At 45.3% G+C, this 16,758-nt stretch overlaps 1 protein-coding gene across 2 annotated transcripts; it reads left to right on the top strand.

Moving 5' to 3' along the window:
* Positions 1-1,129: 1,129 nt before the first annotated feature.
* Psmd9 (proteasome 26S subunit, non-ATPase 9) lies at positions 1,130-16,026 on the top strand. 2 transcript variants are annotated; one of them, XM_027949139.2, is made up of 6 exons: positions 1,130-1,345; positions 5,317-5,419; positions 9,078-9,289; positions 10,946-11,047; positions 15,248-15,336; positions 15,655-16,026. In XM_027949139.2, exons 1-6 carry the CDS (start codon positions 1,208-1,210, stop codon positions 15,680-15,682), a joined length of 672 nt encoding a protein of 223 aa, XP_027804940.1. In that variant the 5' UTR covers positions 1,130-1,207; the 3' UTR covers positions 15,683-16,026. The 2 variants fall into 2 exon arrangements, with proteins under 2 accessions (XP_027804940.1, XP_027804941.1); XM_027949140.2 differs by having other exon boundaries at positions 15,248-15,341.
* The last annotated feature ends 732 nt before the right edge of the window (positions 16,027-16,758 follow it).

The raw sequence follows: 16,758 nt of genomic DNA, 5'->3' as shown, positions 1-16,758 counted from the left end.
AGTTGTTTTGAAAATGTCCCCTTGCTTTGCATTTGTCTGGGTGTTTTTCCATGACTAGATTCAGGCCAAACATGTTTGAATACTTCATAGGTGATGTGTCTTGCTCAGTGCAGAATATTAGGCATACATGTGATGATGTGCACTTAGTTATGCTCTCTCATTTTCTTTTTGGTCATTGTTTAAAATGTTAGTTTTTTTTTTTTTTTTTTTTAAGAATTGATTACATAAAATAGAGGAGGACTAGTGTAGAGTTCTATTTCTTTTGTAAACTGTTGGTTGCACCTGTTAAGTCTGATTGTTTGGTTCAGCTGGATTGGAACGCGGGCTTCCTGTTTTGCTAGTTGGCTAAGTGGGTTATTGCGATGGTCTCCTCAGTTGTCAAGTGGGGATAATAATGATCCTGGCTTCATTGGGTTGGTGAATTGATACATTTTGGACACTGATTTCAGATCAGTATCTTGGCATAAGTATTTGATAAATAATTATTATCATCCTCCCCACCAAGTGCTGGCACAAGCTAGTCAAGTCTCTACCCTTGATCTATGCCCCCAGCTCCTCATGGCTAGTATTTTTACCACAATTTATAGAGGACGTAATACCTACTGCACAGACCTTCACCACTCCAGAACTAGGGCAGCGTGTGCAGATAGGAAGAGTTCAGAATAATTGTTGGCAGGACAGCCCCGTGATATAGAGTGCTATCGATGCAGTATACCGTTTTACAGTGAGGAAACTGAGGCTTAGAGAGGCGAAGTAGCTTACCTAAGGTCACACAGATCACTGTAAGTGTCAAGAGAGTGGATTTGAACTGGATTGAGGGGTGGGGAAGAAACCTGAATGTATTTTGTAAATCCTTAAGGGCTCTGAAGACATGAAGAATCGAATTGGAGCGCCAGGGCAGAGTTCTGTGGCACATACATACAGCAGGCGCTTAAAAATGTTGCGTGAATGAGAACGAAAATGAGTCACCTGACGCCTGCCTGCGTGAGCTTCTGCGTAGCGGCATGAGAACCCAGTCCTTCCTGTGTTAAGTCTAAGACCACGGGTTCATACGGGGGTGTGGCTTCTGATAGGTCCGCCCCTCGCCTCTCCTGGCGTTCTCTGACGGCCGAGGTGTTTTGGCCCGCAGGTGGAGCCGTAGCCCCTGTCTCCTCCGGGGTCCGTGACCGGGAAGCCGGGCGTCCAGGATCCCTGACAGCGGTCCGCGATGTCGGATAGGGACGTGGGGCAGAGTGGAAGCTCGTCGGGGGCCCGAGCGGCGACTGTCAGCGACATCCACGAGCTGATGCGTCGCAAGGAGGAGATCGAGGCGCAGATCAAGGCCAATTACGAAGTGCTGGAGGGCGTGAGTGGGGGCTCGGAGCGCGGCGGGCGTGGGCCCGGGAGGGCCGGGAGACCGGGAGGCCGGAGCCCCGCTCGGGCGCGGTTCGTGGGTCTTCCGCTCCCGGGGAGGCCCGTGGGCAGCAGGCAGTGCGGGCACCGGCGACGGCAGCTTCAGCCGCTGGGTTGGCAGTTCCAGCACACATTTGTGGCGTCTTCTCTCTGTGCCGGGCGCTGTCGTTGGCCTGCCCGCTTAATCTTCGTGGCGACCCTTGAGGTGGGAGCTGTTCTGTCCCCACCTTAGGGAAGGGGTCGCCGCGGCGTTCCTTCGATCTGCCTGGAGCCACAGAGCTGCAATATTAGCAGAGGCAGGGGCGGTAGTCAGTGTCGACAGGTGAAGTTGGCTTTGCTGATGTTTTACATCAGCGTCCACTGAGTCTCAGTACAGGTGAGAATCACCTGGCATCTGGTTGATGCTGACGCTGATAGTGTAAGGACTACGTTTTGACTGACAAGGCCTCATATCCTTTTTGTCCAAGGAAGAAACAGAGACCCAGAGTGGGGCAAAAGCTTGTCTAGTTCCGCAGTGGCAGGAGTGGAGTGCTTCCCAGGTCTGTCTGACTCCAAAGGAGGAAGTGTTCCTTAGGCCACTTGTTGTAAGACCACAAATCACTTTGCAGTGGAAGAGGAGGCTAATTATATCCAAATAGGTGTGATGGGAAAAGATGTATCCCGTGGAGGCCAAAGTACCTTTACTGGGTGCACACCTGACCCCTGAAGGGTACTGGGTTGTGGGTTTTATCAGGAACCCCGACAACTACACCATGAAGTTGGAAGTGCCCCTGAAGCTCGGAAAAGGGAAGTCACTTGCTCAAAGTCTTGTGTGGGATTCAGACCACAGATCTTTTCAGTCCAGAACTTTCAAGAAGATTGCCTGCAATTTCTCCAATCTTACTTACTTTTTCTACCGCAGACAGAACTATCCACACCTTATACAATTATTACATTGATATTGATATTACTCAGATATTTTTATTTTAAAATAAAAATCTGTAATTCCCCTGTATATGAAAAATTTTGATTTCTTCCCTCAAATATAAGGTACATATTAAGGTGATACTGTACATCAATTGCTTCTACCTGTGCTTGGTTGCCTGCTGAAGGCTTTATACCTGAAGTCCTACTCTATGTTTGATTTTCCTTTAATGGAGAGTTAAAAGTCTAACTTTTTTTTTTTTTTTGGTACCAGGGATGAACCCAGGGATGCTTAATCAGTGAGCCACGTTCCCAGCCCTTTTTATTTTTTTTTATCTTGAGACAGGGTCTCATTAAGTTGCTTATGGCCTAATTGACTTTGAACTTCCAATCCTCCTACCTCAGCCACATGAGCCCCTGGGATTATAGGCGTGTGCCAGGTGTCCAGCTCATTTGAATTTCTTAGAATAAAGCATAGGCATAAATCTAAGTGAACTTGAGTTAGTTAAAACCTTCTTAGATATGACACCAAGAGCACAAGATATGAAAGCAAAAATGATAAATTGGATTTCAAAATTAAAATCATGTTTCAAAGCATATAATCAAGAAGATGAAAAGACAAGCCATAAAATGGGAAAATCCTTAGAAAATATCTGGTAAGGGTAGCATCTAGAATTTAGTAAGTGCACTTCCAACTCTATAGTAAAAAGACAACTCAAAATATAAGCAAAGAATCTGAATAGACATTTTCCAAAGAAAAATATAGTAAATACAAATGGCCAATAAGCACATGAAACAGTGCTGACTGTGAGTAGCTGTTGGTGAAATGCAAATCAAAACCATGGTGAGAAGCCACCCTCAGCCACTGGGATGTCTCTCATAGAAAGACAAGTAATAACAAGTATTTCAGAGTTAGTGTTGTTTAGACCTATGTGTGAGCTGCCACTGGTGTAGGTCCCACCCTTTAGGAAGCAGTGTCTTATGTAGTATTGATTCTGTGAGGCCAGTCCCTCCTGGTGTTTGTGGGAAGATAGGAGACACGTACCAGAGCCCTCTGTGTTGAGGGTGAGTGTTGAACCCTCTGCCTCAACAGGAAACTGGTCTGGGGGTACACAGAGGCTTCCAGAGAAGAGGTGAGGAAAGTGAACAGGTAGCTCTGTCAGTGCCGTGCACACTGGGCAGCTTGTCTCTGGAGTGACAAATAATTACAGACTCCATTTATTATTTTCTATGCATGGTAGTTTCCTGGGGCCTCTCTGACAAATTGCCACAAAGTTGGTGGCTTAAAAAGAATTTATTCTGGGGCTGGGGATGTGGCTCAAGCGGTAACACGCTCTCCTGGCATGCGTGCGGCCCGGGTTGGATCCTCAGCACCACATACAAACAAACATGTTGTGTCTGCCGAAAACTAAAAAATAAATATTAAAATTTTTTTTTTCTCTCTCTCTCTCCTCTCTCTTTTTTTTTAAAAAAAAGAATTTACTCTTGGGGCTGGGGATGTGGCTCAAGCAGTAGCGCGCTCGCCTGGCATGCGTGGGGCACTGGGTTTCCATCCTGAGCACCACATAAAAATAAAAAAATAAAGATGTTGTGTCCCCCGAAAACTAAAAAATAAATATTTTTAAAAATTCTCTCTCTCTCTCTTAAAAAAAAAAAGAATTTATTCTCTCTCAATTTTAGAGGCTGAAGTCTAAAATCAAGGTGTGTCAGTAGGATTGGTCCCGTCTGGAGGCTCTCGGTTCCGGTCCTGTGTCCTGTGCCCCCTCAGTTTCCAGTCGCACCTGCAGTCCTTGGCCTGCAGCTGTGTGACCTCAGTCCCTGCCTTTATTTCCACCTGGCCTTCTGTCCAGCTGTGTCCAGCTCCCCCTTTGCCTTTCTGTTTCAAGGACACCGTCACTGGTTTTAGGCCCATGAGGAATCCAGGATGATCTTGTCTCAAGAGCCTAAGCTTAATCACATCTGCAAAGACCTTTTCCCAGATAACGTCACATTCAGAGGTTCTGGGGGTGAGGATGTGGTCATATCTTTGGGGGGGCACTATTTAGCCCTCTACACTATGGATATGCCTGGCTCTGTGCTGAGTGTCCACAGAGATCAGGTCATTAGTTCTTGCAGCAGGAAGGAAGGGGCGTGTCTGTTCCCGTCATGCAGTGAGGAAACTGAGGCATAGAGAGGGGAGGGCAAGGCACAGGCGCCAGCAGCTCCTTGGCAGAACAGGAACTCAAGTTATCTAACCAGGTACAAAGCCCCTGCCTTACACTGTGTGACATGTTTGGTTATTTTAATGCACTGTCCCTTGACTTATGTAGGAAGAGACTTTAAAATGGTAAGGCAAGTTGTGTGTGGTGGCACATACCTCTTCCTGTAGTCCCAGCTTCTTGGGAGGCTGATGCAGGGAGATCACTTGAGCCCAGAGGTTAGAAGCCATCCTAGGAAAACTAGTGAGACCCTGTCTCAAAATAAAATGTTAAAATAAATGTGTTATTTTGAATAGGGAATACATTCCCATTGTCAAAATTTGAAGCCTGCAAAAAGATGAAAGAACCACCAATGCCCCTCCTTGGAGGTCACCAGTAATGTCTTTATCCTTCCAAGGACAAAAAGCATCTTGGAAAGCCCTTGTAGAGCTTTTAATTTTCAGAAGACTGGAAACCCAGCCACAGCTGGGAGCTCGGTGGGGTTTTCACCCCCCTCCAACTTCAGGGTGATCAGCTGGGTGCCAGCTGTCTGGGGGAAGGAGGATTTGGGGGAGTCAGTGGAGAGGTGGGCTCATGGTGATGCTCGGGGGGAACCTCAGTTTTGTGTTCCCTGTTTTAACTTCAGAAAAGAACATGTTCATGCATTATGGTGTTTAAATATTAAAGATGAAAGGCTAGTCCCACCTCACAGGTAGTTATGAGGTCATGAGATAAGCACCTCTCCTGCACCTGTATTACAGCTCAGAAGGGCAAGGGTCTGGGGAATGGCTTATGGAGAACGCTCCACCTGTGACATCTTTTTGACCACATGTTTTTCCTCCAGCAAAAAGGAGTTGGGATGAACGAGCCACTGGTGGACTTCGAGGGCTACCCCCGGGCAGACGTGGATGTGTACCAGGTCCGCACCGCGAGGCACAACATCATCTGTGAGTGGCCCTCATGGGTTCCTTGCTACATGGCAAGATGCTAAAAGCCCACAAATGGAATGGCCTATATTCAGGATATCTGCTGACCCCTTTCCTTGATGCGATTATCTCACTGCCCCCACCAAGGGACAGACTGAAGGGAGCAAATTAGACTCGAGGGTTCTACATGTAGGCTTTCGTTTTTTTTTTTGTTTTGTTCTTAAGAAAACTTTGTTGATCTACAGAAGCCCAAGTCCAGTGCTGCTTAAAGTCCTGGTCAAATCCATTGTGTGTGTGTTAGGGAACATGTTTGGCTGTTTAGGGTAGTGACCTGACTATGGTCACTCCAACAAAAGACATGAAATGTGTACACTGGGCTGCTGAGCACAAGTCCAGGTTCTGCATCTCCTTTGGGGTCAGTAGCCCATGTTGCAAGCAGGAAAGAAAAGGCAAGAAGAGGTGGGGAGGTCCAGTGCCAGCCAGCACCCCCTCTCCAGGATCTTTTCTGCAAGTCCCACCTCCTGCCCATTCTGTCAACTTCTCCTTCCCCTCATAGGCCCTTCTGCCCATCAGAAAAGCTGGGGACCAACCGCAGGCGCAGGCGCATCACTGTCCTGAATGAATTCTTTTATGCATTCATTTGCTTTTAGCTAAGGGACTGGGAGAGAGCAGAGGCTGGGTGCTGGTTTTCTGTTTCTTTTGTAACAAATGCCCACGGACTTTCTGCCTTAAAACCACACACATTGAGCCTACTGTTCTGGAGGTGAGAAGTGTAGATGGGTCTCACTGGACTAAACTCAAAGAGCCCGCAGGGCTGGCTCCCTGTGGAAGCTCAGACAAGGTCCCATTTCCTTGCCTGTTCCTGCATCGGGAGGCCACCTGTATTTCCCGGCCCCTGGACATCTCCGTCTTGAAGGCCGTTGCATCTCCCCAGCCTCTGATTCTGTCTTCGCCTCTTTCTCTCACTCTCCCGTCTCCTCTTTCACTTCTCAAGACCACTGTGATGAAGGGCCATCTCCCCATCTCAGGGTCCTTAACCACATCTGCCAAATTCCTTTTGCCATGGCAGGTCAGGTGTTCACCGACTCCAGAGATGAGGCCGTGGGCACTGTGGAGGCCATTCCTCACCCTGCCCTTGGTAGGCAGCGGTGGGTCTTGACCATGGACTCTCATTACAAGGGAATTTATTATCTGTGCTTTTCACTGAAGGACTGCCATTTAATCTGTTTGAACCCTGGTTTCACCTGCAGCATGCCCTGGTGGGACATGGAACCCCAGGGTTGACAGAGCTGAAGTTCCCCACGCCACAGTAAGATAATGGGACACCTTTTAAGAGTGTCACTTGACCCTAAAGATTTTGGTAAAAGAAGAACTTCATTTGTAGATTAAAATAAATAGGAAATAGGAAGACACAGAGAAGGGGAAAGCCATGTTAATATGACCAGGCTTGAGGGAAGTTTGGGGACTCTGTCTAAACCTTTAGAGTTCCTGGGATGTGGCAGTGTGCCTCTACATTAGGAGGACCCTGGGGAGATTGCAGGGGGACTGAGCTACTGAGCACCTGCTGACTTCTTTTTCTCCAGATGATTAGTTTGATATTCTAACCATTTATTAATAGTCTCCTCTTTCCCTCTAATTTAAAATGCTAGTGTTGCCACATACCACATTCCCACTCATGCTTAGGTCTATTCTTGGTCTTTTTTCACTGTCCTATTGATCTATTCTTTGGGTGTCCTATGGTGCCATCTTAATGACTTTACTACACATAAGAGTCTGTTGAGCAATTCTTCCTCATTGGTCTTCTTTTGAAAAACTATTCTCACAAGTTTATTTTTTAGTTTTTAAAAATTTTTTGTAGTACTGGGGATTTGAATGGGGCACTTTACTGCTGAGCTCCATCCCCAGCCTTTTTTATTTAATTCTGAGGCGAGGTTTTGCTAAATTGTTGAGATTGGCCTTGAACTTGTGATCCTTCTGCCTCAGCTTCCTGAGCTGCTGGGATTATTGGCATGGCCATGGACTCACATTTTGTTTTTGTGTTTGTGTATTAATTGTGTAGAGTAAAGGCTGTATTGTGGCATGTTTGTACATATGTGTAATGTACTTTGATCATATCCGCCCTTTACCCTCTCTTACCCTCCCCTTTCCTCACTAATCTATTGTATTTTTAAAGCGGGCTTTATTTTTTAGAACAGTTCAGATTTATGTAAAAATTGGGAAATTAATATAGAAAGGTCCCACATATTTTGTACCCAGTTTCCCCTGATTACCAGCTTGTTAGCCTGGTATATTGTTGTAAATGCAAATTTGGTTTTTGAAATCTACTGCAGAAAGATTTATCAAAAATTTTTTTTCAATTCTGATAGAATTGTAATATATTGTGAATAAAGGCATTTATTCTGTTACCCAGTAGTTGTGTATTAAGTATTGACTAGGTGCTGGGCGTTGATGGGGATTCTTGGGACCCTCATGGACCTCACCACATGGTGGTGGACTTTTTGTTTTTAGCCTTCCTGCCAGGATATGTCTCCATTTGCTCAGTTCTGGGTTCTTTCCTCCCGCCTGCTCCTGTGGGTTGAGTACTTGAGTCCTGGAATATCTGAGGACCTTGCCTTTGCTCCATAATGACAGGGATGGGGTTAAGCCCACAGTCGAAGGCCCCTTGGAAGTCTGACGGGCTGTGTCCCACAGATGCCAGATGTGGGTGACAGTGAAGGTGTGCCCAGGCCTTCTTTGAAACTCTGAAGAGGGATTTGTGTGGGCAAAGAGGTGGAATCCAGAGCAGCAGGATAAGTTGTTTTGAGGTTAAAAAACAGTTATCAAAATGCCAGTGCTATGCTGGACTAACCTAGGCAGGACTTGTTTGACTGGCATGGTGATTATTTTGAATTAGCCTTTTGTACCAGAAAATCAGAGAATTTCATCCATAAGCTCTCAGTTTCCGTTTTTATTTTTTTTTCTTTCTAGGAAAACCAAGGATTTGCCCCCCAATCGCTCTAGTTAGATAGAGCCCAGTAGCAAGGAGCCTTTAGCTAACAACTGCGGCCTCTCCCAGACAGGGTAGAGCGCCCCAGCATGTATTATGAGGCTTATGCCTCAGTTTTCTTTCTCAAACTATCAGGAGCAAAGTGACATCTTTCTTGTGCAGAGCCCGCCTTACTCAATTGCTTGAGCACCGTGCTTGCCCCTCACTCACAATTTTTTTTTTTTTAAAGAGTGGGAGAGAGAGAGAGAGAATTTTTTAATATTTATTTTTTTTTTTTTAGTTCTCGGCGGACACAACATCTTTGTATGTGGTGCTGAGGATCGAACCCGGGCTGCACGCATGCCAGGCGAGCGCGCTACCGCTTGAGCCACATCCCCAGCCCCCTCACTCACAATTGAGGTCTACTTCCGCTCTCCCTTAGGTCTCCGCCAGGGCTGCCCTGCCTTTGGGAAACCCTACCTGATGTCCTCGACTGGCTGGGCCCACACGGGGGTCGCTGCATGTTATTGTGGTGACTGTTCCACAGCTGCTTTCTCTCTAGCCAGCACACTTCAGGAGGGAAGGTCCTTTTGTCTTGTTCGAGATTTGTCCTCAGCCTCTGTCCCTAGGTCTGGCATGTAACAGGCACTTTCTAAATGCTCAGTGAGTGAGTGCAGGTGTCCTGTGCCCCTGATGTGACGGTTCTCCCCCCAGGCCTGCAGAATGATCACAAAGCGGTGATGAAGCAGGTGGAAGAGGCCCTACACCAGCTGCATGCTCACGACAAGGAGAAGCAGGCACGGGACTTGGCTGAGGCCCATGAGGAGGCCATGAGCCGCAGGATGAGCCACAATGAGGGCCACAGCCTGTCACAGGCCTTTGCCAAAGTGAACAGCATCAGCCCTGGCTCTCCAGCCAGCATTGCGGTAATCCAGCCCAGCCCCAAATCCATACCCAGGGAGGAGCACTGTGGGTGGGTGGTCATGGGCTCTGGCAGGGCAGGCTGTGAGGACCCGACCCTATCTCTTTGTGCTGCAGCTCTGACTTCCTTCACACTTCAACAAGCACTGGTCAAGGTCTACTGTGTATAGGAGGTCAGGATTTTGGAGAGGGGTCAAACCCTGCTGCTCACCAAACTGGGTTGGGGGGGGAGAGACCTGTTCCCAGTGACAGCTGGGACACAAGATGGAAGGTGAGAAATGTCCCCAGAGACAGAAAGGGACTCTCTTCTTGGGGCTCATTTTATCTTGGTATTGAAGAGTAGTTGAGAATGCTGAGCTACCTTTGCTCAAGGCATGAGTTGTATATCTTACAGGGTTTGTTTGCTGTTTTAATTTAACAGCATTATTGAGATAGTATTCACACATCATAAATTACCTATCTAAGCACACAATTAAGAGACTTCTAGTGTTTTCACAGAGCATTGTGCATCCATCACCACAGTCAGTTTAAAAACATTCTCAGGAGAATGAATCAGGCATGACTTTCCTGTGATCACACATGAATACAAGATCAGAAATAAAAAACATTCTCATCATCCTAAAAATAAGCCCTGTGGTCCCAGGTAGCTGCCTCCGATTTGGCAACCTCCAATCCGCCTTTTGTTTTGTGGATTTGCCTGTCCTGGGCCTTTAATAGAAAGGGAGTGGTCGATGTAGTGGGTCTTCTGTGTCCGGCTTCTTTTGGTCAGCATCAGGCTTTCCAGGTTCCTCTGCATTGCAGTAGGTGTCCATTCTCCCTTCCTTTTTGTGGCTGAATAATATTCCCCTGCATGGCTGTGCCAGATTGTGTTTATCCATTTGTCAGCTAATAGTCATTTGGAATTTTCCACTTTAGAGTTGTTAGGAAGAGTGCTGCTGTGAACATTCGTGTCCAGCTTAGCATGTAGACTTGTAGTTAAGTTTAACTCCACAGCCCACCCTCTGGGATAGATGCTAATCTTTACTCTGTTTGACCCATGAGGAAAAGCTTTGAAGACCTGAGGTAACCTGTGCTGGCATAGATAGCTCCCAAGAGGAAGAACTGGGTCCTGAATCCAAGACCTGCCAATCATCTTGTGATTACCAATATCACAGGACTCTAAGTTGTGCACAAGCTCTGTTTTATTCACAGCCGTATCCACAGCCTCGAGTACAGTGCTATAGTTGGTTCACAACCAGTATTTGTTAAGGGTGAATGAGTGGTGATCTTCCTTCTTGGGACCGAGAACAAAGGATCACTCTCCTCCTGGTCAGCCTCAGGCCTGTGACAGCTTGTTTGGTCTTTGAGTGCAAATATCTAACTCATCTGAATCTTGACCTAAGACTGGCTTGCCTCTTCCTGCCTTTGAACCTGGGGTTGGGCCCCAGAAAGAAGCATTTTTCTGGAGAGACCTAGAAGGAACCCTGGGGAGGAAGTGGCCCGGTTGCCTACTGTCCCTTCCTGCATGAGGTATTTAAATCCCTGATGTCCTCTTTCAGCCTGCTGTTCTCCCTTATAGGAAATCTCCTCTTGACCTTGGCTTGAATTGGGTCTTGAAGGGTGGAGAACTCCAGGAGCACATGTCCCTTAGCCTTGGTCTTCATTTCCTCTTCTCTCTTTAGGGTCTGCAGGTGGATGATGAGATTGTGGAGTTTGGCTCTGTGAACACCCAGAACTTCCAGTCGCTGCACAACATTGGCAGTGTGGTGCAGCACAGCGAGGGGGTGAGTTGGGGAGTCGGGGGCTCCCTGGCGGGTTGGCAGCTACATATACTGGGGCTACAAACAGCAGAAGCATACAGCTCACTGTTCTGGAGGCTGGGAAGCTCAGGAGCAAGGCCCTGCAGACTCAGGGTCTGGTGCAGGCTGCTTCCTAGTCCACCGACACCACCTTGCCACTGCGTCTTCATGAGTCTCAGCATGAGGGCTCCACTTTCATGGCCTGATGCCAACCAGAGGTCCCACCTCTTGGTACCTTCACACTGGGGATCAGGATTTCCGAGTATGAATTGGAGGAGGGGACCCAGATATTCTGACGGTAGCGGGCGGCATCTGTGGGTAGCCTGGAAGCAGTGATGGGGCCCTGGCTGCCTCACAGCTGTTGCTCAGCGCAGTCCCTGTTTAGAGCCTGTGCACTTGCTGTTCCCTCTACCCCAAGGCTTTTCCTTCCTCACTGCCCTCCTCTTTACACTACTGACACCTTCTCAGCAAGGCCTTTCCTAGCCAACCTACCTCAAATCCCCCTCCTGTTTCCTGTTCCTGTTTTCATGTAACAGTGTTTCTGGAAGTCTGTTCACTTGGGCTCATGCCTTGCTCTTTTTCACTGCCTCGTAGTACTCTGTTGTTGATACTGGGGATGTTTAGGTATTGCCAGCTCTGTGCCAGTGTGAAGAGTAGGGCACACTGTATGTGACTGTACATGTGTGTGCTTCTCTCCATGGATACTAACAAGTAGGTTCATAAGCTTGAAGAGTATGCATGTTTAAGGTAATTTGATAAGGTTTTACTAATTTACACCCTGATCAATATGTGTATTGATCTTTGAAAATTTTTGTGAAGTTGACATTTTGTTTTAATTTGTATTGTCTTGACTACTGGAAAAAGTTGAATATCTGTTTTTATATGTTCAAAAAAAATTTCCATGGTGCTGAATGTTAACGTTAACAGCGTTCTGTTTTATCCATTTAGATAGTTTTCAAGTTTATGGAAGTATGGAGATAAATCTTGTAGATAAATCTCTGTTTCTTCAGATAACTTACTTAAGGTGCAGTTTCTGGATCAAGTGTATATATTTTCTTTTTTTTAGAGAGATAGAGAATTTTAATATTTTTTTTTTAGTTTTCAGCGGACACAACATCTTTGTTTGTGGTGCTGAGGATCGAACCCGGGCCGCATGCATGCCAGGCGAGCACACTACCGCTTGAGCCACATCCCCAGCCCCTAGTGCATATATTTTCAAAAAAGTAAATCTTCAGTTAAAAACATTATTGTCTGGCTAGGGTGTGACTCAGTGATAGAGCATATGCCTAGCTCTGGATTCAGTTCCCTGCATTACAAAAATAAATAAATAGTCTTTATTATAAAAACAATGCATATTTTATTCAGTCATAAAATGGAATGAGCCAGGGCCTGAGGTTGTGGCTCAGTGGTAGCCACTTGCCTAGCACGTGAGGCACTGGGTTTGATCCTCAGTACCACATAAAAAAATAAACCAATAAAATAAAGGTATTGTGTCCAAAAAAAAAAAAAGGAATGAGCCAAAGCAGTCCTTAGCCAGAAGGAGGCATCACAATACCTGGCATTAAATTATACTACAGAATTATAGTAACTAAAACAGCATGGCATTGCACCAAAACAGGAAGACGACCAACAGAATAGAAGACATAGAGACAAACTCACATAAATACAGTTGTCTCATACCAGACAAAGGCACCAAAAACATACATTGGAGAAAAGATAGTCTCTTCAACAAATGGCGCTACAAAAACTGGAAAACCTGTATGTAGTAGAATGAAATTTAACCCCTGTCTCTCACCCTACAACAAAACTCAAAGTGGATCAAAGACCTACATATCAGACCAGAAACCCTGCACCTATTAGAAGAAAATGCAGGGCCAGCGCTCTAATATGTCACCATAGAAACTGACCTCATCAGTAAGACTCCTAAAGTGCAAGAAATAAAATCAACAAATGGGATGATATGAAACTGAAAAGCTTCTTCCCAGCAAAGAAAACAATTAGGAGTGTGAAGAGAGAGCCTACTGAATGGGAGAAAATCTTTGCCACCTATACCTCAGATAAGGCATTAATTTCCAGGATACAAAGAACTCAAAAAGCTTAACACCAAAAAACTACAAATAACCCAAATAATCAGTAAATGGGCAAAGGAATTAAACAGATGCTTTTCAAAAGAAGAAAAATGTTCAACAATACATGAAATACATGAAAAAATGTTCACCATCTCTAGCAATTAGAGAAATGCAAATTAAAACTACACTGAGATTTCATCTTACTCCATTCAGAATGGCAATTATCAAGAATATAAGTAACTATAAATGTTGGTGAGGATGTGGGGGAAAAGGTACACTCATACATTGCTGGTGGGACTGCAAATTGGTGCAACCAACTCTGTAAAGCAATATGAAGATTCCTAAAAAACTAGGAATGGAACCACTATTTGACTCAGTTATGCCACTTCTCGGTATATATCTAAAGAATTTAAGATCAGCATACTACAATGACACAGCCACATTAATGTTTACAGCAGCACAATTCACAATAGCTAAACTATGGAACCAAACTAGGTGCCCTTCAACAGATGAATGGATAAAGAAAATGTGGTATATATGTACAATGGAATATTACTTAGACATAAAGAAGAATGAGTTTGTGACATTTGCTGGTAAATAAGTGGAACAGGAGACTACCATGCTAAGTGAAATAAGCTAATCCCCCCAAACCAAAGGGTGAATGTTCTCTTTGATTTCTTGATGTTATCACACACAAGGGGGTGAGGGGAAGAATAGAAATTCAATAGATTAGACAAAGGGGAATGAAGGAGGTAGAGAGTGGGGATGGGAATAGTAAAGACAGTGGAATGAATCAGACATAACTTTCCCTGTGTACATATATGAATACCCCAGTCAATCTCAACATTGTGTACATCCACATGACTGGGATCCTAATTAGAATAAGGTATTCCATGTTTGTAAGAATGTCAAAATGGACTCTACTGTCATGTATAACTAAAAAGAACAAATAAAATTTTTAAAAAAAGGAATAAAACACATCGGTGAACCATGAAAACCTGGTGCTAAATGAAGAATCTGATACAAAAGCCCACATATTATATGACCCACTCGTATGAAATTGTCCAAAAGGCAAATCCAGAGGTTCAAGGTCCTGAGGTGGGAGGAGCAGAGCACCCAAAGGAAGGAGGTTGAATCCCAGAACCAAGGAAAGTGAAAGGGGGAGGAGGCCTTGAACTTGTGGGATTATAGACATGCCAGCGCACCTGACTGGATGTAACTCTGGACAGTTTTGTTCTTTTTATTCCTCCTCCTCCTTTTTTTTTTTTTTTAATGTGGTCATGGGGATTGAACCTGGGACTTGGTGAATGCTAGGCAAGTGTTCTGTCACGGAGCTGCATCCCCAGCCCTTTTTAAAATTATTATTATTATTAGTAGTAGTAGTAGTAGTAGTAGTACTGGGGATGAACCCAGGGATGCTTAACCACTGAGCCACATCTCCAGCCCTTTTTTTTTATATATATATATATTTTATTTAGACAGAGAGTCCTGCCAAGTTACTGAGGCTGGCCTCAAACATGCAATCCTCCCATCTCATCCTCCTGAATTTCTGTGATTATAGACGTGCACCACTGTGCCTAGCTGAACAATATCTTATAGATGGATATTTTGAGTATTCTCAGTTTTTGAATATACACACACACACACACACACACACACACACACACACACACAGAGTCCTGGAATGAACACTTTATTTGCGTATCTTCTTATGCTTTTGTAAAATGTATCTTACATGTACCCTGTAAATATTTTTGAGGGGAACACATTTCTCCAGCAAGATGGCACAACTGGTGTATTCCCACTGGCCCCAAGGGCCCACACTGTTGCCAACTGCAGGGTTTTGCTTTAAAATACAAATCTTAGGGGCTGGGGCTCAGTGGTAGAGCACTCGCCTAGCATGTGCAAGGAGCTGGGTTCAAGCCTCAGCACCACATAAAAATAAATAAATAAAATAAAAGTATTGTGTCCAACTACAACTAAAAAAAAAATTAAATATATAAAATAAAATACAAATCTTGGTCGACTCGGTGGGCACAAAATGACATGTCAATGTTTGAACCTGAATCCTTTTGAATATTAAGTTGAACCTGAAACAATCTTATTTTTCTCGCAGAAACCCCTGAATGTGACAGTAATCCGCAGAGGGGAGAGACACCAGCTCAGGCTTGTTCCAACGCGCTGGGCTGGGAAAGGTCTGCTGGGGTAAGGTATCTGCCTCACTCATGCACACTGCAGCGTCAGTGGAGTGTTAGCCATAAAGTGGGGAATTCCAGGGGGCTTGCTGAATTGTGGGAATCCCCAGAATATGTAGAAACTGAGACAAAGGCTTATAGTAGCAAGGAGGCTCTAGGTGTAGAGGCAGAGAGAGCCTCAGGGTCTCCTGAGGGTCTCTGGGCCTTTCATCAGCTGGGCATTTGCTTTGAGAGAATGAAAGGGTGTCGGTGAGGAGCTCCCAAGGGCTCACCTGCTCGCCCTCCCAGTGGGCCACCAGACTAATGCCATTCCTCTTCTTCCTTGTAGCTGCAACATCATTCCTCTGCAAAGATGACTGTCCCTGGGAAACAGTATCAGGAAAGCTTCTTCCCTTGCCCTGCCCGAGAGCCTGGTGGGGATTTCCTCATTCTCTTCACTCCCAAAGAGTAAGGATCTGGAAGAGGCTGGAAGCCGGACGTCTAGGTGGTGGAGATGCTGTGGCCTCCCAATGTATCTCTCTGGATTAAGGCATTAAAAACCAGATTTGTGCTTGGCATCTTTGGCACATTGGGCCATGTCCCAAAATGGGAATTCTCTGGATTGTGGGCAAGTGGGCGGGAGTTATTCTGGCAGGTGCCCATGTGACTTTATTCCTTTAGGAATTTTGTTTTTCAAATAAACACTGTTTTGCAGTTCTGATATGACTGTGTTGTCACCCAAGCTGAATTTATTAGGAACCTCTCAAAACCTAAGCTCGGATGGGGTTGAAATATTCTTAAAGTTGGGCAAAACAAAACAAAAAAAAAAAACAGCAATTGGGCTGAAGTCAAGATTTTTCCAGCAACTTTCTTTGCATTGAACCATTGCTACTCTGGACACAGAAGTTTGGTATCCTTAGCCTCTGAGCCTCTACAGCCACCATAGCTCCCTTTGGAGAATGAGGAAAGCCAGGAGGTTCCCTGGGTGGCCCAGTGTGTGCCAGCTTCCTCTTCAGTAACTCACCAGAGGGCAGCAAGCTCCCTTCACTTCTAGAATAAAAACTCCTGCAAATTTGCTTCTAAATTGACTTTTTACCCTCGTACTTTCCAGCCATGTCCTAAGAACAACAGTTTTGTGAACTAAGGTATGCTCAAAATTGTGTTTACAGATCTGACTGTTGAAGATGCTGCTGCTTTCTGCCTTTCATTCTCTCTTTTAAGATGTCAGATGGGTTTCAGTGATTCCTGGGACTCTGCATCTTAATTTCTTGTTCCAGTGTTTATTTCCCCAGCTCTTTCAGACCACTTTGTGTTTTGGGGGAGGTCTGGCACATTCTGCCAGGAAGCCTGCATTACTTAGGATTGGATTTTCTGGAGTTAGATGCAGATACCAGCTTCCCCTGATGGCAGTCGATATTGGTGTGTGCTTCCACGGTGGGTTTTCATGCTCAAT

The sequence above is a fragment of the Marmota flaviventris genome, chromosome 1 (genome assembly GCF_047511675.1).
Source record: "Marmota flaviventris isolate mMarFla1 chromosome 1, mMarFla1.hap1, whole genome shotgun sequence".
Lineage (NCBI taxonomy): Eukaryota > Metazoa > Chordata > Mammalia > Rodentia > Sciuridae > Marmota > Marmota flaviventris.
The sequence above is the reverse complement of the archived record's forward strand: the minus strand, read 5'-3'. Positions and strand labels throughout refer to the sequence as shown.